Source organism: Coptis chinensis, chromosome 4, assembly GCF_015680905.1.
Source record: "Coptis chinensis isolate HL-2020 chromosome 4, ASM1568090v1, whole genome shotgun sequence".
NCBI classification, from domain to species: Eukaryota; Viridiplantae; Streptophyta; class Magnoliopsida; order Ranunculales; family Ranunculaceae; genus Coptis; species Coptis chinensis.
The window spans coordinates 3,044,756-3,068,357 of NC_141459.1; the positions used below are offsets into that span (position 1 = coordinate 3,044,756).

General features: G+C 36.1%; 2 protein-coding genes and 1 pseudogene across 7 annotated transcripts; all 3 read right to left on the minus strand.

The window, feature by feature from the left end:
* Window positions 1–186: 186 nt before the first annotated feature.
* On the minus strand, window positions 187–6,584 carry LOC147501222 (phosphatidate cytidylyltransferase 1-like; annotated as a pseudogene). The gene is made up of 11 exons (XR_015219770.1): window positions 6,551–6,584; window positions 6,181–6,508; window positions 5,929–6,072; window positions 5,674–5,815; window positions 4,342–4,498; window positions 2,755–2,803; window positions 2,582–2,655; window positions 1,810–1,938; window positions 1,669–1,725; window positions 884–967; window positions 187–779 (listed from the first exon to the last, which is right to left on the minus strand). The product of XR_015219770.1 is annotated as a phosphatidate cytidylyltransferase 1-like (transcript).
* A 1,241-nt stretch (window positions 6,585–7,825) lies between these two features.
* LOC147501223 (B3 domain-containing protein REM14-like) lies at window positions 7,826–8,813 on the minus strand. The gene is made up of 3 exons (XM_086604001.1): window positions 8,662–8,813; window positions 8,393–8,484; window positions 7,826–8,098 (listed from the first exon to the last, which is right to left on the minus strand). The coding sequence occupies exons 1-3, from the start codon at window positions 8,783–8,785 to the stop codon at window positions 7,847–7,849; spliced, it is 468 nt and encodes a 155-aa protein (XP_086460127.1). The 5' UTR covers window positions 8,786–8,813; the 3' UTR covers window positions 7,826–7,846.
* Window positions 8,814–15,156: 6,343 nt separating this feature from the next.
* LOC147501224 (putative B3 domain-containing protein REM15) lies at window positions 15,157–23,023 on the minus strand. 5 transcript variants are annotated; one of them, XM_086606244.1, is made up of 9 exons: window positions 20,246–20,848; window positions 19,573–19,790; window positions 17,833–18,975; window positions 17,540–17,739; window positions 17,123–17,462; window positions 16,814–16,905; window positions 15,935–16,193; window positions 15,792–15,862; window positions 15,157–15,448 (listed from the first exon to the last, which is right to left on the minus strand). In XM_086606244.1, exons 4-9 carry the CDS (start codon window positions 17,612–17,614, stop codon window positions 15,200–15,202), a joined length of 1,086 nt encoding a protein of 361 aa, XP_086462370.1. In that variant the 5' UTR covers window positions 17,615–17,739; window positions 17,833–18,975; window positions 19,573–19,790; window positions 20,246–20,848; the 3' UTR covers window positions 15,157–15,199. The 5 variants fall into 5 exon arrangements, 1 of the variants encoding a protein (XP_086462370.1); XR_015221261.1 differs by lacking the exons at window positions 15,157–15,448; window positions 15,792–15,862; window positions 15,935–16,193; ... (1 more) ...; window positions 17,123–17,462; window positions 17,833–18,975 and having other exon boundaries at window positions 17,609–17,739; window positions 20,246–23,023; XR_015221262.1 differs by lacking the exons at window positions 15,157–15,448; window positions 15,792–15,862; window positions 15,935–16,193; ... (1 more) ...; window positions 17,123–17,462; window positions 17,540–17,739 and having other exon boundaries at window positions 18,092–18,975; window positions 19,573–19,782; window positions 20,246–23,023.
* Between the last annotated feature and the right edge of the window lie 579 nt (window positions 23,024–23,602).

Genomic DNA, 23,602 nt, shown 5'->3' on the forward strand with positions numbered 1-23,602 from the left:
AAACCAATCTCATTTTGGGTTACATACGCCCCCCTCCTCAACCCGCTCACTTGATCAAGTAACTTTTACTTGCTTTTTATATGTTTCAATTTTCTTCTTATTAGTTTTGGATCCAATAGAACAAAATGATTTTCACTTGTGAAACCAATCAATCTGCGTGATTTCTTTCCTTTTCTTCTTTATATCTTTCTGTTTGTGGATCAATCAACTTAACTCTTATAATCTTTTTCCATTTTTTTTTTTCTGATTCTAAACCAATCATGTCAAGAAGTTTTTCTATTACAAATAGCTTTTTTTCTTAGGTCAGGATAGATTTTAATTTCCATCGTAGTACTGATGCTGATATTTTAGATACTTTCTCTCGATTGCATTGTAGGCAGCACATTTCCGCCCGTTACACAAACTTCAAATGCAGTACTGCTAAAAATTCTTAAGAAGTACCAATACAAATTGAATAATTACCATTACAAACAACATATGTGCTTGCCTGGTGACATTGTGTCAAGGCAATAAAATCAAGTGAAGAAAATAAATGAGAAAGAATTACAATCTGGAGGGTAATCAATGTGACAACCATATTGGCTCACGTACAATATACAATTGCCGATAGCGGATGTCCTGCGCATAAATATTCAGATTGGCTTCACTTAACGATGCACACAGGACCATGGACATTAACTGCTGACTGGAAAGGTATTGCAAACTTCATCTCAAGAAAAAACCTGCCCAAGCTTTATGTACAGATTGTGTTGTTCTTCAGACGTCAGATTTCTCAGTATCTACATGATAGAAGTAGAAATAATCACAATTGTATCTTGCCAATAATACTTAGATGTATCACATGAAAATTTATTTACATGTTCTAGTGAGTTTGGATGTTCACCTGATCAAAGATCATTTCAACGGAGTAGTTTTGCGACTTAATGAATGACTGATGATAGATATAGGCAAAAAAAAGCATCACCATCTACAAAAAGGCAATGTTAGCCACAGTTCAAAGCATTCATGTCTCTTGGGAATTTTATGCAACGTTACTCCCAATTTAGAAATAGGAAAAAATATAGGCATCCAACTTAAGGCCAATTCACAAAAAGAGCATACAACTTTTTTTATTGTAACAAAATATGCATCGTCGATTTCAATTGTAACAATGTAGGCACTCCGTCTGTCTGCCATCCAAATTGACTAATAGAAGCTTTTCACGTGGACACTAAATTACCTATGTGGACAAGAGTTTTTAGTGCGTAAAATAAAAATAAACGAAAAACTGAAGGAAAAAATGAATTTATAGGCATCCAACTTGAGACCAATTCACAAAAACTTTGTTTATTTAGTTTTTTCCTAAAAATGGTTCCGTTAGTCAATTTGGACGGCAGACAGATGGGGTACCTACATTGTTGCAAATCGAAATCGACAGAGCCCATTTTGTTAAAAAAAAGTTGTATGCCCTTTTGTGTATTGGCCTAAAGTTGGATGGCTACATATTCATTTTTTCCTTTAGAAATATATTAATATTAACTTGTAAGGTAACAAACTGCTCAGAAGATACTTATATTCACAGCAGAAAACAGTCAAATCCTAGGAACTCACTAATTGATGCTCTTAAACCTAAAATTATTTAATTTAAACTAAAACATGCAGTGATATAGAAATTCAATAGAAGCTCACCTGACAATCCATTCGATCCATAATGCCACCATGCCCAGGAATACTGTCACCGAAATCCTGTGAAATTTGAGCTGTAATATTAACAATCATGAAACTCATAGTGCACTTTTGTACCACCTTAATGACTTAATCAGAACCAACCTTGACCTTAAAAGCTCGCTTGAAGCCACTTGCAAAGAAGCCTCCAAAAGGCGCAATGATCGATGCGAATAGACCCAAGCACAAAGCATGCCATTGCACTGGTAGTACAGATACCTCTTTCCAAGGAAACTGGGAGTGGAGAAAACAAAGTATACCAATTTTAGAATCATTGGCAGAAGAATGATCTTATAGGGTTCAAAAAAAGATCTAAAAGAACAAGGTTTTAGTAAAGAGAAGAATGGAAAATAAAAAAGCCTCATCGAATTCTACATAAGAGTACAGTTACCACATCCAGCAGTGAGTGCAAGACAGGAGTGTGATCGAAACCATATTTGTAAACAAAAATGGAAAATAAAATAAAATAAAATGCCTCAAAATCTGCAAACTCACTGTAACAACAATCAGCAACTTCAAAATCATAATCTCTTATTGGAGGACAAGTAATCTCAAAAGGCTAACTAAGCATAATGCATACAAGATGACCAAACATGACCGCAGACGTTGAATACTCAATGTGGGTTCAGGCAAGAAGCTCGAAAAAAGAGGCTAAAGAGAACAATAAAACATAGCCACAGATATACCTCAAATAAGCTAAGCTAAGATCAAACAAATAACTTGATAAAATTCACATCTCAAAAAGTCTAAAGCATATTACTGAAAATGAAAAAATGTTAATAGAGATGAACTATTTTCATTGCTCGTGGCTGTATTTTATGGCAGCAGTATCTATAACATAAGGTTAAAACATCTAATGTAGCATCCTCCCACTTACCCATCCTGGAAGAGAATAAGACTCTGGTTTAAACATCGGATCCGGATCACAGTAAAGCCAGCCAACCAGTAGATAAGTCCTGCATACGTTTCAGGAACACAGAAAATAAAGAATTATCCCAAAGTAAATAAGCATATCCCTTCAATTGCAGATACTGAATATATCAGAGCTTACCTTTCTAGGACACGTAAGCCACTGAAAATGACCCATAAGGTTTGCCAACTGCACAAAACATTAAGAACAGACATTTTCTTAATACAGATGATTTACTAATAAAAACAGAGATGTCAAATAAAAAAGTGTATCACTCAATCTATCACAGTATACCTCAAATAGGTGAACACGATTTCACACTAAAGAAAATTATCTCATATTCGCAAAAAACCACAAAAGTTTCTGATGCATCTAAGGGTTCCAAACCCTTGTTTTAGTTCCATATTGGTTCATATATTATTAGAACTATTTCTAATTATGTTTAGGTGTTGTTTTGATGTATTTAGCAGATGTTATTTTTGCGGTTATATTTAATTCCGAAAATTTTGATTATTAGTTTCTAAATTTGATTTAGAAGGCTAGCTTCCAAATTCATAATCTCTTTAGCTATAAATTGAGTTGTAGGCCATTGGCCAGAGTTAGTGTTGAAGAATAATAAAGTTTGAGTGTTAGAGAAAGATTTTCTCAATTGAATTCTTGTGAGAGTTCATGTTCTTCACGAGGAACAAGGTTGTCAAACTCTAAAATCAACATAGATCTTGGAATTAGGTGCCAAAATCATATCTAGGTCATACGTGACCATCAGTTTCCCCAAATCTCATGTTGTTAAATTGTAATAGCATTTGGTATTTCTTTAGGATTGATGTATAGTTGCTCTTGCGTGTTACTTCAGTCTTTTGGCAAAATTTTGTGTCTCTATTACATTTTAGGTAGACTTTCTCGAGCAGGAGCTCGAATTATAGGCAAAATGAGCCGAATCATGTCTCGAAGCTGACCTCAAATTAGAGGTCGTAGTTCATAATGAGCTGAATCAAATTGAGCTTGAGCTAAAGGTATATTTTACGAGGCAAGCGCGAGCTCAAATAAAAACCTTGCATCATAATACACGAGCTGAGCCTGGATTATTTTAAAACTCAACTTTATCAAGTCTTCCGTCTAGTAGTCCTTGCATAACACTAGATCCCTAATATTTCTGAACTTTTTGTCAAATGAACAACTCGACTCGCTCAGAGACTAGTCCTAGGGTCAGATTTTAGAGATCCTCATCGAGCATTTAAAGCCTTGCATCATAATATACAAGATCATGGGGTGGGTGTGGGCCCACTCATTCCCAATAGGTTATGGGTTGAATTCTCCAAATAAACCTTGGTTTCAGTAACTGCTACTCTTTTAAAGTGCACAAAACAGTAAAACAGGGACTGATAACACCTGAAAGACTGAACTACAAAGTAAATAAATGAAGAACGTCAATTGTTAGTTAAGGGTCGAATAAGTTGCACTTAGTTAAAAATACATCACTTTCTAATTGTTGGAATTACCCAATCTGAATGTTGTAGAAAATATAGAGATTCTGTCAGTTTTTTCTCCTTTTTATGTCCTGATTTACAAATTATGGTTATGAATACCCAAATTGGTGAGGAGTTCCATATTAAATCGAGCCTAATTTCAAAGTTTTCTCATGATCAAACCTATTGTAAAGCATATATGGCCATACGGGCCCATTTTGCATCACAAGACAAAAGAAGAAGAAGAAGAAATTGACTCACCACAAATGCAGATATAATAGTTGCAAAAGAGGCTCCAATGAACCCTTCCCAAGTTTTCTTTGGAGATAACTTGATCAAAGGTGTTTTGCCAAAGAAAAACCCAAAAATATATGCAGAAATGTCATTGATAACAATAAGGGACGATGGCAAAAGGAACCTGCATTAAACCCAGATGATGGTCAGGCATACCTTTGTCAAGCTAAATTTACCATCAAAGGAACACATTTTCTTGCATGAGAAACTATTATTACAATAACATAAAACAGCATGAGATATGCAGTCATTTGAGTCGACTATATATTTTCATTCTAAAGATGTAATGTAAAATCTGTCCGTGAGCGGCTGTGGGCATCTTGTTTTGCCTGTATGTTAGTTTGAGCACCCTAACCATCATCTGCACTGGAAAACGAAAAAAAATGTTGAGGTCTACTAGGCATAGCTAGTAAATTCGCGTTTAATACCCGTTTAATACATTTTTACTTATAATATAAATAATAAGGCGAGTGTTTCAAACCTAGGGATTAAAACACAAATTCTATGATCCAGGCTTATAATTGCTGAATAATAAGGTCCATATTTTTTAAATGAAAAAAACATACTATAAAATGTATGATGCAACTTCAAAATGGAGGGTTTTGAAAATCCACTCAAATTACAACCTTCCATACCTAAAAAATATCAAAGAACTAAAGTGTTAGCAAGTAAATATAAATGAAAATTTGAGTTATGTATATGTAGTTCATGAACAATTCTGACAAAATATTACCTTCTAAACTTGTAATGCAACCAAATATATCCAATTGTTTCCGTATTATACGTCTTTAAAAGACAAATTGTATGTTTGGCCTTTTTTTTCGTTGTTTTTTACCGAATTTTTAAACGTATTATTATTCAAATTTTCAAATTTTTGACGAATAATTTCCTTATCGAATTTTTTCCGTCCGCAAATTTATGTCTAGGTAATACCATTTTTTCTAGTCATTCTAAGTAAACACGGTATCTCCTAATGCCTTCAGGCACTGAAATGGGAAAGGTAGACCAGAATGCTAGACAGGGCCCTGTTGGAGCAATATCAAAATTCCTTGTAGGCCTAGATTACCAGGAATACAATATGTGAATCACGTATAAACCTATAACTACAAAAAGAGGACCAAATGGCTTAATTTCTAGAACGACACAAGGTTAGTGAGGATAATTGGCAAAAATCACAAGCAGATTGATATCAAAGGTAAAATTGGGCTTTCAAAAGTAACTCGCAAAATGGAAGACAATGTATAATTACACTAAATGACGCCATAATTAACACATGATGGATTTTGTTAGTTGTCTCACCAGATAATTCCTTCAAAAATATTTGCTACAGTGAATGAGGACTGGGTAAACATCACAATCAGAATCATGTGTGTCCATGCAAACTGCCCAAATTGATACTTATTCATCTTCTTCTTCAGCGTAAGAATGAACCACATAAATCCTGAGAAAAGAAGTAAATTTTATACAAGACAACCGATACAAAATCAATTGCATATTTCTTTTCCTTGGTGAGTTATTGCTTACTACAGAAAATTAAGAAAGAGATGGTAGTACCTGCAATGTATAAGGAATAACAAATGGCCATTTGATATTTGATAAGTCCGTTCACAAGCTTGTATAAGAATTGATCTGAAGTAACAGTGTTGACGACTAAGAATTAGGCCACACACAAGCAACACGGCTGTGAAGAAGAAATGCCTGAGAATAGTTAAAATGAGCATTTAAGTCAAACACACAAGGGCCATTGCATCTGAATGCAATTAAAACCCAAAAAACATATTGATGATAAGCTAACGATTGCATTACCAATTCAAAAGCCTGAATCCGGGAAGTTGCCTATCATCATGAGCTTTTCGGAGTAGATTGAATAGCTCCTTTGCCATAAAGATTTGGATAACAACTACCATTGCCTAAATATAAAGATGGCCCACGTAGATTATAAAAGCAAAGCCCCCAATCATCCACACAGATGAATATGCACGGATTATCATAGACTTGTATTTGTTTTGATCATTGACGAGTAAATTCCTTTTCCCATTAACTTTACTTGCGTCGGCAGGAACCTGAGAGTAACCAAAGAACAACAGTATGTGTGTAACTACTGTCACCTTTATGAAAAAAAAAAGGTTGGTTTCTTGACAAGACTAATATTTATGTTTTTAGAGCCGTCTCTCACGAGTCCTTTCAGAAAGACCACCAATGGTCACCATACCATATTTCACCAAGCAAAAAAAATAGCTGCTCAAGGCAGCACTGTAATGTGGTGACTACTGACTAGAATCGCTAATGGTGGGCACACGGCAATGTCAGGGTGTCAGATAGGCACCAACAAACCCAATTAGGATTTCTTGACCGGATTACCAAAGGCAAATTAAAGGTTACTCCTCGTCTAAAAACAATTACTTACTTACGAAGATAAAACTAAAATAAAAAGAGTATCACTTAAGCGAATTTATCTCATTCGAGCGTCTGCATGCTTCAATTCTATCTCGAAATCTAGCAAAGCCTAACCTACAGATGTAGTAAGATATATGGTTGCCACTCATATGCTTATATGCTCTCTGTTCACCGACCAACAATGTGTCAGAGTGGAATGGACAAAGAGTTTGCTTGCTCTTTAATCCAAGGCCCAAAATTTCGATTTCGGTTAATATATTGGTGTACCCAAAATATATCGGATATATCGGTTTTTTTGGTAATCAGTCCAAACTATTTAAAATATCAGAAATATCGGAAATATCGGAAATATATCGGAAATATCGAATTTATATTTAAAAATGGTCAAAAAATCAATCGATATATATCAATTATATCAGAAATATCGATTATATCGGCGATATAAAATTTCATATCGGAAATTCCGATATATCTCGAAAAAAAAATTCAATATTCGGTAGATATATGTCGGAAATATCAATATCGGTGTACCAATTTACCGAGATATATCGGTGAGATATCGGATATCTCTGCGATATTTTGGGCCATGCTTCAATCACCAAGTGCAAAAAATAGTACGCAACTTTTCTTTCCTGTTTTTGGTTTGGCGTGTTGAGATTGGAGACGTATTTGTTTGTTTGAGCGTGTCACAGAAATGGGGTCCGGGAATTATTTGCTTCGAGCCTGTACGTATCAGTTGGGCCTTGCTATTGTGACTTTGGGCTGGGCCAAATCCCGGCAATAAAATTTTACTTTTAAGGCCTGTGGCTGGGCCCATATGCTGTTAGCGTGTCATCTTGTCATGCAAAATTAGCAAAATTAGAATTTGGAGTACTACGGTACTCCAAATTAAAAGTTTAAAACCACCTTAATTAAGAACCAAGTCTGAAAATACAATCTTGACTACGCTACACTAGCTATACGTCTGCACTATAGCTAGATAGAAACTTGTGGAGTCTAAAAGCACAATGAATTGAATGAAACACATCCAAAGCAGACACAATCACATCGAGTTTATGACTTGGACGGAAGATTTTTATCTAGAAATTGAGACCTCTATGACAATATTTTTGAAACCCTTTGACACCAGCTTAAATGTACAGCCATCTTCAGCCTTTAACTTGTGCCCATCTCGAAATTCAGGCCAACCACTTTGGAAGTAGACTTTCCCCGAACTCTCTTTGTGGTTCAGTCTAACTTTCCAAAGCTTCCCCTTTGGATCTCTTAGAGTAATCATGCGCCTCCTATTTGTAAGACCATTTTCTCTCGCAAAATTTTGATCGACAGTCTGCGTCAGACAAACTTTGCTATTAGAATAAAAATCTTTTCAGAGACCGAATTCGAGTTTATGTACTTTGTACAATTACAAAATGAGAAAATAAAATAAAAACACCTCATAGGCTCGTAGCACATACTAATAAGCATATTTTTTCTATGCATCCAACAAAATGTGAACAACATTAAAAATTGAAGCATCAATGCATGATTGTCAAGTTGTCAACCTATGTTGGTTTTGAAACTTTTGTTTTCACCAAATTTCGCTTTTCAGAAGATTAAAAGATATTGACAATGCTGCACTCACCAAAGTTTGCCAATTCAAGTGCCGGGGTTGCAAAGTAACAGTAAATTGAGGAGGGTCTTCAACTCGCTTAGCAGATGATTTGCCCTTTGAACCTACAAAACATTAATTTTCACTGCTAAAACAAAGAATATTATTTTTGTAGTACAGAAATACCCATGTTCTGTTTTTTTAGAAGAATAATAGTGAGGGGTAGTTCTGTAATCAAAGATATGCCACCAGCAATTACTAGCTTTTGTAAGGGAAAACAAAAAAGCTTAAGAAAATTTTACCATGAAATTCCTTGGCAACTTTCTCATTCATTTTGTTGTTCATCTTCTCAATTGTGTTAGCTTTCTTCATCTTCTGATCATCCAATGATGGGTACACCCTCTCAGATTCAGTATGATCAAACATAAGAACATGGAACACCAAACCACCTACGTGTTTGAAAACTAAAAATCTCCAATACGTAAATCATGTGCTCTAACAAAATCTTCCCAACCGTCTTCAAAACAAGATTCTCTAATAGTAACACTCCATGGCTTGTTTCCACATTTTCTAGTTCTTAGTATAGCTTTATCTTCAAGTTTCTCTCCTAGTAGTAAGTACTTCATGAAGAAAGCATGGGGTATGGACTACAATAAAATTAGAAACCCACATATTTAATGTTACGAACTAGAAGTACTGGAGAACTTTAGATGCAAGGAGAGTAACTAAATTAAGAGAGAGACTCACAATTGCTTGAAGACAACCAGGCATAATGGGCTTACAGAAATGAGGCTTGCTTGGTCTAATTGTTATCCTCGCCATTTGGAATGCAGTTGAGGAACTTGCAGGTGTGGTTTGTGCCTTGTGCTGCTACGTGCTACTAAATCTGTTTTGGGTGTAAAACTATTGATTGGTTCTTGTGCAAGGCAAGACTCGTTAGCAGGGATAAAATGAGGGCTTAGGGGCTAAATGCAGGACACATTATTTTTACCTTTTTTCTTTTCCCATAGTACGCTCATGGCTCATGGCTCAAGGTACAGTTACTTGGGAATTCGCTCTCATGGATCCAATATCCAATACAAGATCATGCCTTGTGTTCAAGGAAACAATTGGCGCACAATTTCAATGGCACAACCACCACATAAAAGAACCCTGTGTACTAAAGAGTCTCAGATAAAATGAGTTACAGTAACTAAGGCCATTTAGTGGATTACAACCTTATCACCAATAAGCACACAGTTCCTTTTTTCCCCTGTACAGGAGTTTTTATCGAAGATATCTGGAATGGAATACTTTTTTCGGCCATTTTTTTCCGCTAAAGCCATATCTGTACCGTATTTCATTAACGTTTATAACGAGTTAACACATTTTTTGTTGCTCTAAGTTCTGATTTTATATACAAACTATACATCATCCACTCTAAAGATTACCTTTACATACTAAAGTTTATTTTCCTCAACCATCTACTGTTTGGTGGGGGAGTAGTGTCCATCAAAGGGATGCCTGCAGGAGCGCGCCACTTAAAACAACAGGAGCAATTTAAGTCTCCCATTTGGTTATTGGCTTTTATGTTTGTTGGAAAGGAGCTGAATCGGAGCGTGTGAAGAAATCAACTTCTAGTCCATCATTTTAAGTCGTCAATGAGGTTTTGGGCAACCGTGTAACTTTGGTCTTGTTGCTTGTTGCATAGTACAAAATTTGGTTTGTTTTTGTGCCTAGCCATTGTGGTGTTGATACCGTTTCGTGGAGTAAGTGAGTAACATTGTAAATCTTCAAAATACGTTCCGAAACTAATGGCTTTTAGAGTATCATCAGATGATCAGAATACCAGGACTCTGGAATTTAAAATAGCATATAAGCGAGGTCTGAGAACAACAATATTAGAACCATAACATTTAAAGACCATAATCTGAACCAGGGTGCAGGGTCACATACATAGAATTATAGAAACCCCTTAACATAATCACAACAAAATTCGACCCATTTGGTTTAGGACTTCATACAGAAGATTTGGATCTGGAAACTGAGACTTTCATCGCAACCTTGTTGTCCATCCTCGATACCAACTTAAATGTACAAATATCTCCTACCCCTAACTTGTTTGCCATCGAAAATGCACGCCAACCACTTGGAATATAGGCATGACCTGTTCGCCTGTGGCTCAATTGCACCTCCCAGGACCTCCCCTTTGGATCTTCAAGCGTCATCATTTCACGCCTCTTTCCAAGACCATTTTCTCTCCCAAAATCTGCTGGAATACACTGAAACATACAGGACTTACCATCAACAGATCAAAAAATCGCTATAAAAGGATTTTTGTTCACATACACTTAAAACTTTTTTTTCCTAATTTTTTGTTCACAATTTGTTTAGGAATGTTAGGAGGTTAAACACCTTGTGAATAGAATATAAAAGGATTACTAAGATTTTATCATTTGAATTCGAATTCGAAATCGAAAAAAAAAAAGGAAATCTGCCATAAGCCCCCCATAATGCACTCACCACAGTCCACCACTTGAAGTGAGAAGTTTTCATAGTAATTTTAAATTGAGGATCTTCGACTGGCTTAACCATTGCATTACCCTTGAAACCTACAAAAGAGAACATTATAAAAATCACGATATGCTGAATCTCTGAGTGTACTGGAAAACTTTAAAAGTTCACTGTATTGTGTTGCATCATATTCATAGAACAGGAATACCCTTGTTCAATTAGTTTGTAAAATTTAAAGTGAGGGTAGTCCGGCAATAACAAAATATATAAATCGAGTAAAACAAGAAGAAAGTTACTCAAAAAGCCTTTGCCAACATTCTTCTTCTTTTCATTCGTATTAGCCTTCCCCATCTTCTGATCATCCTTTGCAACATCAAATAGGGGATACACTTTCTCACAAGCAGTAGGATCAAATATATGAACATGGAACATCAAACCACCTTCATGTTTGAAAACTAAGAAATCTCCAATACATAGATCATGTGCTCTTGCAAAATCTTCCCAACCATCTTTAAAAGCGAGAACCTTTGACACTAACAGTCCATGACTCGTTTCCACCTCTTTTGGTCCTTAGTGTAGCTTGATCATCAAGTTTCTCCCCCTACTAAGTACCGCATGAAGAAAGCAGTTGGTATTGACTACAAATGAACAAAGAAAACAATATATAATTAAGGGTTAGATGTTAGAAGAACTAGCTAGAAGTAAAATGGAGCAATTTAGACTTTAGATGCATGGAGAGAAACAAACAATTTCTTGAAGTGAACCAGGCATGAAGGGCTTAAAGAAGTGTGGCTTGCTTGGTTTAATTGTTGTCTTTGCCATCAGGAAATTGAGTCAGTGCGGTTGCATATGTGTTACTACTCAAGTTTATTGTGTTTTGAAAAGAACAAAACGTTTAAAAGAAAGATGAAGAGGGCTGTTAAGAGGCGAATTATTCAAGGTTCGGCGTCCAACTGAAGACATCGAGTAGGCCAATCATGATGTACTGTCTTCTTTTCCAATACTAAGTCATAGGTGCACTGCTCAAGCCTCAAAGGTACCGTGTCAACAAAATTTCAATTCCTATCACCATACCCTCACCCCTGATACCCACAGGGAAGGATCATTTTTATTGGGCAAATGGAAGACACAATTGCACTAATAACAAGGACTGTGAATCACATTCGTCTAGGAAATGTTATTCTTTCTTCCAGCAGGCGTGCAACAAATCTGCACTCCCGAAACGTTTTTTTCGAGAATAACCATGTCCACTCCCATTAAGTAAACAACTAGGCAAGCGGTATTTGTACACTGGTACGTTGGTGTTGTGCCAATTTACAAAATACAAAATGCAATTATAACATTTGGGGAGTCAATAAAATCTAGGCCAGTTGAAAAATTGAAATGGTGTATACAGCTGTTGTGCGCTGATTTTAATTGTTAGAATCGGTACACTGAAACGACTCCCACTTGGTTTTCGGAGGCTTTCATGCATAGAAAGTCACAGTTCGAAACCATACTGATGAACTTTTTTTTTTTTTTTCGGAAAATTTCATTACAATTAACTTTTGCGGCTCATCCAATTAACCCCGTCTCCCTTCCCTTCTCATTTTGCCTATCCCTTACTTTCTCTTCAGTTCTCATTGTAAGCCCAACATCAAACCAATTAAACCTTAATTTTAATCATACCCAATCGATCAAAACGCCGTGATTTGATACCCAAAAAAGGATTTTGTGAAATTTGAAAACTAATTGAGGGCACAAAAGAGGGAAAAGTGGAAGAAATTTTTGGATGAATTTACATATTTGCCCTTTGTCGTTTTATTAGTTAGATGTGTGGACTAGGTAATTTTTACGTGGATGTGTTTCTGATCCATGTATGATGTGCATTGTTTATAATAGTCCAAGGACCTTTTCACACTTGGGTTGGATAAAGTCCACAAATTGAAGGCATATCATTATTAATTGAATGAGTTCATACTTTTCAATTTATTTAGTAATTATGTGCTCTACTTCGAAAGATAATATACACAAGTTTGGGGGAAAAAAATAATTTTATGTAGTTTGATTGCAGATAAAGAGTTAAAATTGCCAAAAAATTCATGAACATATGTTGGAAGTTGGTAAAATCATTAGTCCGTGACACATTTATCAATAGTATGCAACCATGTGAATGAGATAAATGAGAAACTCAATGGACCTAAAGTATTTGTTTTCCTTTCGGTTACAAGAAATAGTCCAATGTATAAATATAACGAATCGGTACAATAATATGTAGAGTCATCTTTAAAGATGTCTTTTAGTTTCAGAAGAAATTTTGTTATGTATATTGTTTTCTCTAACATAAGCAAAACATCAATTGATAATGTGTTGGATCCATATGTGTTTTAACTGTTGGAGATGTGTTAGAGCAAATGGTCGATCTATTTCCTGATGGTTACTGAACATCATCTTCTTTTCATATATATAAGCTCGAACGAGTTGGTCTATTCATTTGTCTAGAAACTTTTTTCTCTACAAAGCCTACAAGACAAATCATAGTTATTAGGGGAGTAGGTGAGAGGGAAGAATGAGGAGGGTGCCTTTTGTCATATGGCACATCGTTCGTAGGCATCATAAGTTTGTATTCTTTTGCTTGGGATGCTTATAAATACCAGTATACCAGTCATGTAGGTGCGGTCTTCAGCTCCATTTTCTAGTTGGTTTGATTCATGGTCGCATCTGCAAACGTTTTGTTTGGTTTGTACTTTTAAGTTATGTGTAGTAGCACTGAAAGCGGTTTCGATCGTTATATATATTTGGTATGGCCTACTCGGCCTCTTTTCCATACGCGTTGCTCACATGTTCAGTTGCACACCTGGGGCGGTCACATGTTCAATTGGCCAGTCCTAGCCAGTAGGAGTCCTTGAGCTCTAAAAACTTTCACTTAATTTCTACCTCTATATATAAATATCACTTCTCTTTTGTAAAAGAACTACGGACTTCAAGACTTCTAGTAAACCACAATCAACACCCCTTACAACTCCATAAGTGTGTTTAGGTGATTTATTGTCCAAACAATAAGATTGCAATAAACCCACTTGAGTGTGCGCATGAAATGGTTATGAAATATAAAACTGCTAGAGATAGTATTCATATACTACATACCCCAATCTAAGTTATAACATCGATCCCCCTTATAGCAATGGAGATGGTTTTTTGGAGAGTTGTTTCACGGAAAAGAAACACAAGCACAAGTATTGTGTATAGAGTGCCGACTGGCACGAGCATTCACTAGTAGAAAAATAATTGAATAAGTGAGATGATTCTGATTCTAACTGAATAAAGAAAATAGCCTGAGCTCCAACCTGAATTTTGGTGGCTGGGTGGAGAATAATGTCTTTACATTTTCCATTTTTATTTTCTTTTGTTAAACCTTTTGATTTTCATTAACTTTTTCTCTTTTAGAAACAAAAATGGTGACTGGGATTTTTTGTTGGAGTGGACTAATAGGGTGTTGTTGTCTTGTGGACAAAATTTGAGTTCTTTTTGACAAACTTACTTCAGAAAAAAAAATAAATAAATAAAAAATCGGCAGAAACGTTATACGGTAAAAGATTGTTGCTGGTATTGTGAGGGAATTTGAGTTATCTGCTTGTCAAAAAATATTCATTGGACGCTTGCAGTTAGAACACGCAAATGATTTTCTACTTGCTATTATGATGAAAGGACTTGGACAAAGTAAGTCATCGGTAAAGTATCGTTCTATTCTCCGGTATTGTCTCATGATTCTTTTGTACTCAAACGGTGGTATATGCCCTGTTTGCAAAAAAAGTAAACTAGATACTTTTGGAGACCATGTAGCACATTGTAGGCATTTTTCCAGGTTTCAAATATCAACATGATTATGTCGGAGACATTTTATGTAATGCATTTTGGAGGGCTGGGGTACAAGCGAAAAATGAGGCTCCTATCAATTTTCTCATTGATCCGAATGAGGATAGATCGACGATTCGGCCTGCGGATGTATTGATGAACAAAGCATCTAAGAAAAAACATGATGACTGATGTAAATCGAATCTCTTGAGTAACTTTAAAGTGGGGGAGAAACAACTAATAGAGCATAGCAGTATCAAGAAAAATTGAGAAACATGAAGATAATTGTAGAACTTACCACGTAATGACAACTAGTTATAACGAGTTTCCATTTACAAATATATGATTTGCCATTCAAAAAAGACTTTCAGCACAACTTGTTACATATTTGTTTTAATTATTTGTAAAACTCGTTATCATTATTAATAAAAAATTTCCACTTCATTAAAAAAAAAAAAAAAATCGCCCCATAGTCCAGAAACACCATATTACACATTAGACCGAAGATTCATATCAAGAAACCGAGACGTTCATGACAATCTTATTTGAACCCCTCGATACCAGCTCAAATGTACAAAGATCTCCCACTTTCAATTTGTTTGCTTCATAAAATTGATGCCAACCACTTCCTATGAAAGCAGAACTTGAACTGGGCATGTACTTCAAATTTACCTCCCAAGACATTTTATTTGAATTTGTAAGGGTAATAGTACAACACTTGTTCGTAAGACCATTTTCTCTTCCAAATGCTCTTGGAATAATCTGCACCACGAGAAAAACCAATTTCAATTGTCAATTGTCAATTTTACGGAATTGATACTATACGTTGTCAAATTTTCATTGCCAAATCATGCTTCTAACAAAAAGATAAAAACGCAAAGTATGTGAGGTTGGTAAGTTTACAAAACTGCTGTATGAGCAAGGCTCCTTTTGGAAGCAAAAGTATTCACGATGTTATCCTGAAGACCAAATCGTCCACACAAAAGCACAATACTTTCTGTACTTCTAGAGTTTTAGCTTCTTTTCTTTTGTTAAAAAAAATAATGATTGCACCTACCTTGTATGTTGTATCCAGACACAATGCATCTAATATCAATGAACTCACCAAATGATAACTCTTGAAGTGGTATGAGTGCATTGGAATGGTAAAGTAAGGATGTCTCGAGGCCTTTAAACCTGAAAAAAAAAGTATGAAAATAGTAAATCGAAACGATAACATTTCAAAGTCTTTTAGTGGGAAGAAATTACCCTTTTTGCATTTTGAGACTTCTACTTCCATTACAACCTTCTTGGATCCTCTTGATAGGAGCTTAAATGTACAACCATCTCCCAGTTTTAACTTGTTTGAATCTGCAAAATGAAGCCAGTCATTTCGAATGTAGCACATACCTTGACTAGGCTTGTACCTGAGATACACCTTCCAAGCCTTGCCAATGGGGTCTTTAAGAGTCATCACTTCGGCCCTGTTTGTAAGACCATTATCTCTTCCAAATTTAGCTGGAATATACTGCCCACATATACACCTTGCCATTAGAAATTAAACTTACCTATATATATATAATATATTGACCACCTCAAAAACAATTTAAATTGCTGATAACAGACAAAGATTTGACACACACACACACACAAACATACCAGCATACGCTTATTACAAGACCAGTCCTGGTTCGGAATCTTCATTGAAAAGTTACGACTTAAAACTCAACTGATTGCTGGGGGTGCCTACTAGTTTTTGGTTTATCAAATTTAGTATAGCACCATATTTTCAAAAAGTTTGCTGTGGCTTGAGTGTGTTGAAAACCAACTTTATGAATAGGCAAACTTAAAATTTTTGTACTACAAATTAAATTTGATCGAGTGAGGCGGGGGGTGGCTTATATATTTATACACATAATTTTATACCTAAAGAACATCTTTTAGAATATTTTCCCAGTCTAAATTATGTAAACTATCAGTTCATCTTAAATCCCTAGTTTTGAAGTAAAATGCAAGGGGTGGTTATGTGAGATCAATTAACTATAACGTTCAGTAAAAGAACTTAAAAATACAGTGGGTTGCTAGCTCCAGAAAACTCATGTATGTGCACTGATACCAATAACGGGCAATGAGTCAAAACGTACTCACCATAATAGATCCCTTGAAGTTATAAGCTCGCAAAGTGACAGCAAAATGAGGAGGCTCTTTAACTTCCCTAGCCATTCTAGTAACCTTTGAACCTACAAGAAGAACATTATATAGGGGGCCAAAATTGATTCACCAAGTTAAATTACTAGACGCCTACTCAACAGTCAACACCAAGAGTACAAGATCCTTCATTCTATAAACAGGGGGAATTTAACTGGAAAATTAGGGGTAGGTAATCAAAGACCTTGGCACAAAGCAATTCAATTGCTAATTGAAAAATGAGAAATAGGTGGTGAAGTAAAAAATTACTTGGAGAATTCTTGGTGAATTTCTTGTTCTTTTCTTTTGTTTGAACTTTCTCCATCTTCTCATCATCACTTCCAACGACATCCAGGAGTGGATACTCTTTCTCACATGCCGTGGGATCAAATATGCGAACATGGAACTTCAAACCACCTTCATGTTTGAAAACTAAGAAATCACCAATACATAGATCATGTGCTCTAGCAAAATCTTCCCAACCTTCTCGAAACCAAAACCCCTTCATGCTAACAGCCCAACACTTACTACTTCTATTGGTCCTCAATGTGACATTCCCTTCACTGCAATTCTCTTTTAAGTGTCGGCTCTTGAAAGCAGGGGGAATTGACTACAACAAATAAAGGAAAAAAAACTGAGATTTTCGAGCTATACATAAAGAACTAGTGGAGAATAAGAGGTGCTCACGATTTCTTTAAGTGAACATGGAACGATGACCTTGAAGAAACGGGGCTTCCTTGGTTGGATTGTGGTACTCGCCATTTTACAGTAATGAACTATTGTGTCGGGCAATTAAAACTAATGAGGACTGACCAGGAACACACAACTCTTTACTTTTCGCAGGATAGGCCGTTGGGCTCAGGCCTCAAGGTAACGTACGACGCTATCTATAAAAAGTAAAGAAATCACAAAGAATGTTTTGCATATACAACAGAAAAGAAATCCTTTACAGTTACAGTTAAACAGTCGATCTACGTTACCAAAGAAGGATCTTGTTATCCAATCCAAGATACTAGGAGATGTTGCAGTTTGGCATCTGGCATATCTTGCTAAATATCAAATATTACCATGTGCCATGTACGTTAACTTCAGAAAAAATAAAAACAAAAATAGATTTCTTCCTGTGACCACAAAACATTTTAATCATTGGGGTTTAGGTCTTGAACTGGAACACGTCCCTGACCGAAAAAAAAACTTGGAATATCCAATGAACATTCTATCATACTAAGTACCAACTACTTGTTTGCATCTGAATTCAAGAATTCAGCCAACCATTTTAAAAACATAACAAAAACTAGATAGAAGTTAGTAAATTCCAAAAGCACAATAAAACATAATACGTTCATGAATTGGAATTTGAGCCTACAAATTTCGAAATTTGTCCAAAATTTCATAGGGTCGAATTCGAACGAAAAATTACTTAGAGAGAGATTAATTTTGATGTTTTAAGTCTTTTAAAGACTTTGAAGCAAATATAAGATACCACGCAAGGCATCAACTTGCTATAAAAGTGAATACGTCAAAGAAAATTTTCGAGACCATTCACCAATTTGAGTAGGTAAAATTGTGAGGGCTAGAAAACATTGTCAGAAGATTTCAGACCACTGAGACCAAGAACCGTCAGTCAGGACGGACAGGAAGTTGCACTGAATAATTGGTTTGGTGTGATTGAATTGGTCAGTGCTTTCCTTTGATCAGGGTCTTGACTTAGTGTTACGAAATAGCCTATAGTTGTGCACTTAGAAATTCGCTCCAAGTATCAGGAATCCCAGGCAGGCACCAGTGCAAGCAATCCTGCATATCCTCTGTGGGTCTAATGGTGTACTTTGATAAGTGGCCTTCGTCTCTCAGCTGAGAAATAGCAGTAATATCCAAGATCTTAACCTTCGAACCCTTTACGGCACTCTCAATAACAGGGTCATTAGATTCATCTTGCAGGACCTCACGGCACTCTCAATAACAGGCTCAATAACAGGGCTGCCATTTGAATGTCTCATAGGAAAAATCTGTTCGCTGGGTGAGCCTACAAACCCACATCTCTGACAGCCACTGCTTACATCCAAACCCAGAGTACAATGGCCTCCTGCTGTCGGCAACCCATCTGCCCTTTGCATAATGACAATCTGTGGGGTAAACAATCATAAATCATGAAAATAAATTCAGCATAAAATAAAAATATTCCAATTTTTAAGGGCAATGGGAACGTTACCAAATATGCCTATGCTTGTTTGATTTAAAAAGTTATTGGCAGCTATAACATTATTTTTGGTTACTAAAGTTTCTTTTGATGACACAAGAAGGATATAACAATTTATTCACTTCAAAAAGAATGTGGTAGAACAGGGATGGTTTTATTTTATAACTACTCAGACACCCTTAATAGTTCAACTTGTTGAGCTCAATAATAATAGCAGAAGACGTCAATGAGAACTTTAGTTATAGTTCGCATCATACATTATCAATCAAGCAGCACAATGAAACAAAATAATGAAATGAATGCCCAATCAATCTTGTACCTACTGTAATTGACGAACCCTAAAACTAATCAGCATCTATATAAACGGGACTATTTGCAAAATATTGACTAGTGATGACTGACTGCAACTTTAAGTCTATATGCAAGATGATTGAGAAAAATTGCCTATCGAATAGCTCATTTCCAGTGAAGCAATAAAATAACTATCGGAAAAACAGTTATAAGAATCATACAAACACTCTACCTTTACTATCAAGTATCAACAAGATAGTCCCTGTCATCATCTCTCTCTTCAGTAGAAAGCGAGGTAGAAAAATTGGTTGGTGCATATAAACCTTCCGCAGTCTGCTCCTTTCTTGTTTCCCCATCATGAATGATTCTGAAAAGTCTTTTTCAGTGTGCACCTTCAAGTTTACTGATGATAATGGGTCCATGGGAGCACCCATTAGAATCTCTACACCACTGCGAAATAATTCAAAATGTGAACCAATCAAATGTATCATAGATATATCTAAACAAAGAGAGAAAGATTAATTGCTCAGAGAAAGATTAATTTTGATGTTTAAGTCTTTTAAAGACTTTGAAGCAAATATAAGATACCACACAAGACATCACTTAGTTCAGCTTGCTATAAAAGTGAATACGTCAAAGAAAGTTTTCGAGACCATTCACCAATTTGAGTAGGTAAAATTGTGAGTGCTAGAAAACATTGCCAGAAGATTTCAGACCACTGAGACCAAGAACAAAGTTAACTTTCTAAAAATGGAAGCAAAATAATCATATACAATTCTTCTGAATTTTTTCAACTTTTCAATTTAACTTTCAAACAACAAAAATAGGTGTAATTTTAATCTACACCTTTTTATAATAATGTTTTCACCAAGGCAGAAAGAAATAATCCTAGGAACAAGAAGTACCAAATCATAGTAGAAACATCCTCATGCAAGTTGCTGAGTGCAACATTTGACTCCCAGGGATGGAAATTTCTCTCTTTACCAGCTTGTATATATATATGTTATCTAAGTAATCATGCCCAGTTGATTAGACAGATGTATTTCCGTTGAATTGGGATGTCAAATTTTACTTTAAGATGCCATTATCTCTTCACAGGAACACTAGCTCCAACTTATCTTCAGTCTGATCCATAAACCCAACTTCTCAGTAAAAAACCAAACTGGTCATGTATGTCAAGTATATACATGGAGATCTGTTGGGCTGACAAGAATTCCAGCATGCAGGAGCACCAATTGAGCAACTGATGTCTAATACCCACATTACACAAGCAGGGATTGGTGAAAATATGGTTCTTAACAAGTAAGAACATAGTTCTTTCAAATCTGCAGAGCCCCAACAAAACTTTTAACCACGAAAACCACTGCTCTAAATTAAGACCCTCTCCATTCCAAGCTCCAGTGCAGGCTCTTGCAGTCTTTGAGAATACAAAAACCACATCAAGACCATGGTCCAACTTGACACCATCGCTAAAATGTAAGTTCCAAACTACCTATAGTGTAACCATCACAATGTATCAATGTGATTGTCTGGGAAGATCTCAAACTGAAACGGAATCAAAGGTTTAAACTCATTAAGGCGTTGTGCTGCCCATTCTCCCAATTCTGAATGCCTATATTCTCTACAAGCATCAAAAATCCTCGTCAACATTGGTACAGTTGGATGAAATGGCATATTTTGAACAAAATCCTTAAGCTCGTCCATGTATCCATATCTACTATAGAGCTCAATCATGCACTCATAGTGTTCCAACCGAGGAATAATACAGAAGTCTTTGCTCATGGAATCGAAATACTGTTTACCCAAATCAACAAATCCCTCACCTATACAAGCAAGCAAAACACCTTGAAAGGTGACATTGTCACACTTGATTCCCTCCTCCTGCATTGACTCGAAAAGGCCAAGAACCTCCCCGCCCTTACCATTATGAGCACATCCCAAAACCATCGAATTCCACAGGATCAGATCACTTGAGGATGATTCTTCAAAAACCTTTATAGCATACTCAAGACAGCGGCATTTGGAATACATGTCAACCAATGCTCCTCTGGTAACAACATCTATATTGAAACCATTTCTGAGCATATAGGCATGAGTTTGCTTCCCTTCATCAAGAGCAAAGATATTTGCACAAGCTGCTAAGAGAGTGCTGAAATCGAGCTCAGTTCCTGTTGTTTCCAATATCATCTTCCCAAACAATGGAATTGCTTTTTCACTCAAACCATGACGAGCATAGCTAGAGATGAAAGCATTCCACGAAACTCTATCTCTCAAGTGACCCATTTCAGAGAACCAAACCCTTGAACTTCTCAAACTCCCGCACTTCCCATACATGTCAAGAATTGCATTAGCAACAAATGTATTCGAGTGAAGATCATGTCTATAGGCAAAACCATGAGCTTGTTTTCCCAATAAAATATCTGATAGCCCTGCACAAACGTTAAGAATCAGACTGAGAGAGAAAGAGTCAAAGTCGTTTGTTTCTCTATGCATCCAAAAAATGAAGTCCAATGCTTCCTCCCATTGAAAGAGGCGTGTGTAACCCACCAACATGGCATTCCACGATATGACACCCCGTTCAGGCATGTCATTAAAAAGTTTCCTTGCCTCTCTAATTCGTCCACAAGCTGCATACGCTGAAACAATTGATGTCCAAGTAATCACATCCCTTGAACCAGGTTGATCAAAAAGTCGACGAGCATCCACTAAATCACCACACTTTGCATACATATTGATAAGTGAATTCACCACTATCTTATCCTTTACAAAACAAACTTTCACTGCCACAGCATGGATTTGTTCTCCCTCCTTGAGTGCTGGAATATTTGAACAAGCAACAAGAGCGCTAGAAAAAGTAAAAGTCAAGGGCATAACATTCGTCCCAACCATCTTAAAGAACATAACCACAGCTTCCTCGTAATTATCAACTTCTAGATATCGCCTAACGATAACATTCCAAGATATAGCATTTGGGTTACGAATCTCATAAAACATCCTACGAGCATCGTCCATAAACCAACATTTCCCATAAATATCAACCAAAGAACTCGCTAATATAGCATTAAAACAAAACCCATAATTTACAACAAGACCATGAACTTGCCTAGAAACATAAATATCCAATACACCAGCACACGACCCAAGCACACTAGCAAAAGTAATCTCATTAGCTAAAACACCCGATCTATGCATCTCCCAAAACACCAACAAAGCATTCTCACCATCCCCATTTTGAGAGTAAGCCGTAATCATCGCATTCCAAGTCCCACCATTTCTTTGACGCCTATCATCAAACAAACCCCTAGCATCTTTCAAACACCCACACTTACCATAAGTTTCAATAGCACGATTAATCAAAAAAACTGGTGGTCTTGGGTTAAATGTAACAAGATGGGATTCAACTATACGGGCTTCTATAGCAGCGCGTTCGGAAGAGCACTGTTGGAAAAGACGGGCATAAATGGGAAAAGGGAAGGGTGCTGGTTTTGAAAAGACGATTGAAACTGCTTTTTTGAAATGGCCCGAGTCAATGTGATTGAGAATTGAGTTGGTTAATGCTTGGATGTCGTGGAGTTGGTGTGTTTTGGTTTTGAGGATGTTCTTGGGAATGAGTTTTTTAAGCACAGAGGCACCAAGTTTTTCACCCATGCATGGCATAGAGGAGGGAGGAGAAAAAATTTGCTCCTTGGGCTATATGCTCATTGTGTCATTGTCCAACCGCAACTAGCCATGTGTCATTTTTTTCTCTCATTTTAAAGACGGAACTCTCAATTAGAAAACTAACTGACCGAAATAAATTAATAGAATTGAACTACAAAATAAGGAATCTATGAATCCTAGATATTTGGGCGGGATATCTCTCCCTCTCTCTTTTCTGTTCGTCCCTCTAACTTCTCCACTTCCTTTCTCTCATTTTCTTTCTAACTCACAAAACAAAAAGAAAAAAACACAATAAAAAAAACAAAGAAATAAAAGAAAAAGACACAGACAATGATAAAACAAAAACCCAAAGTATATAGTTTCAAAAACATTGAAAACGTACTAGGCTTTGACATTTAGTTTGAAAGAGAACAATATCATTTTATGAAGTGCAACAATATGTAATATTTTTGGAACCAACAAAAGTGAATAACTATATATCTATCTGGTCGGGAAGACATTAACATTTGACAAAGAGCGAAAGAGTAAAGTCTGGATATATTCAAATAGATCGTTCATTTCCTAAACGACATTATCAACCTTAAAGAGAAGGCAGTGAAGGA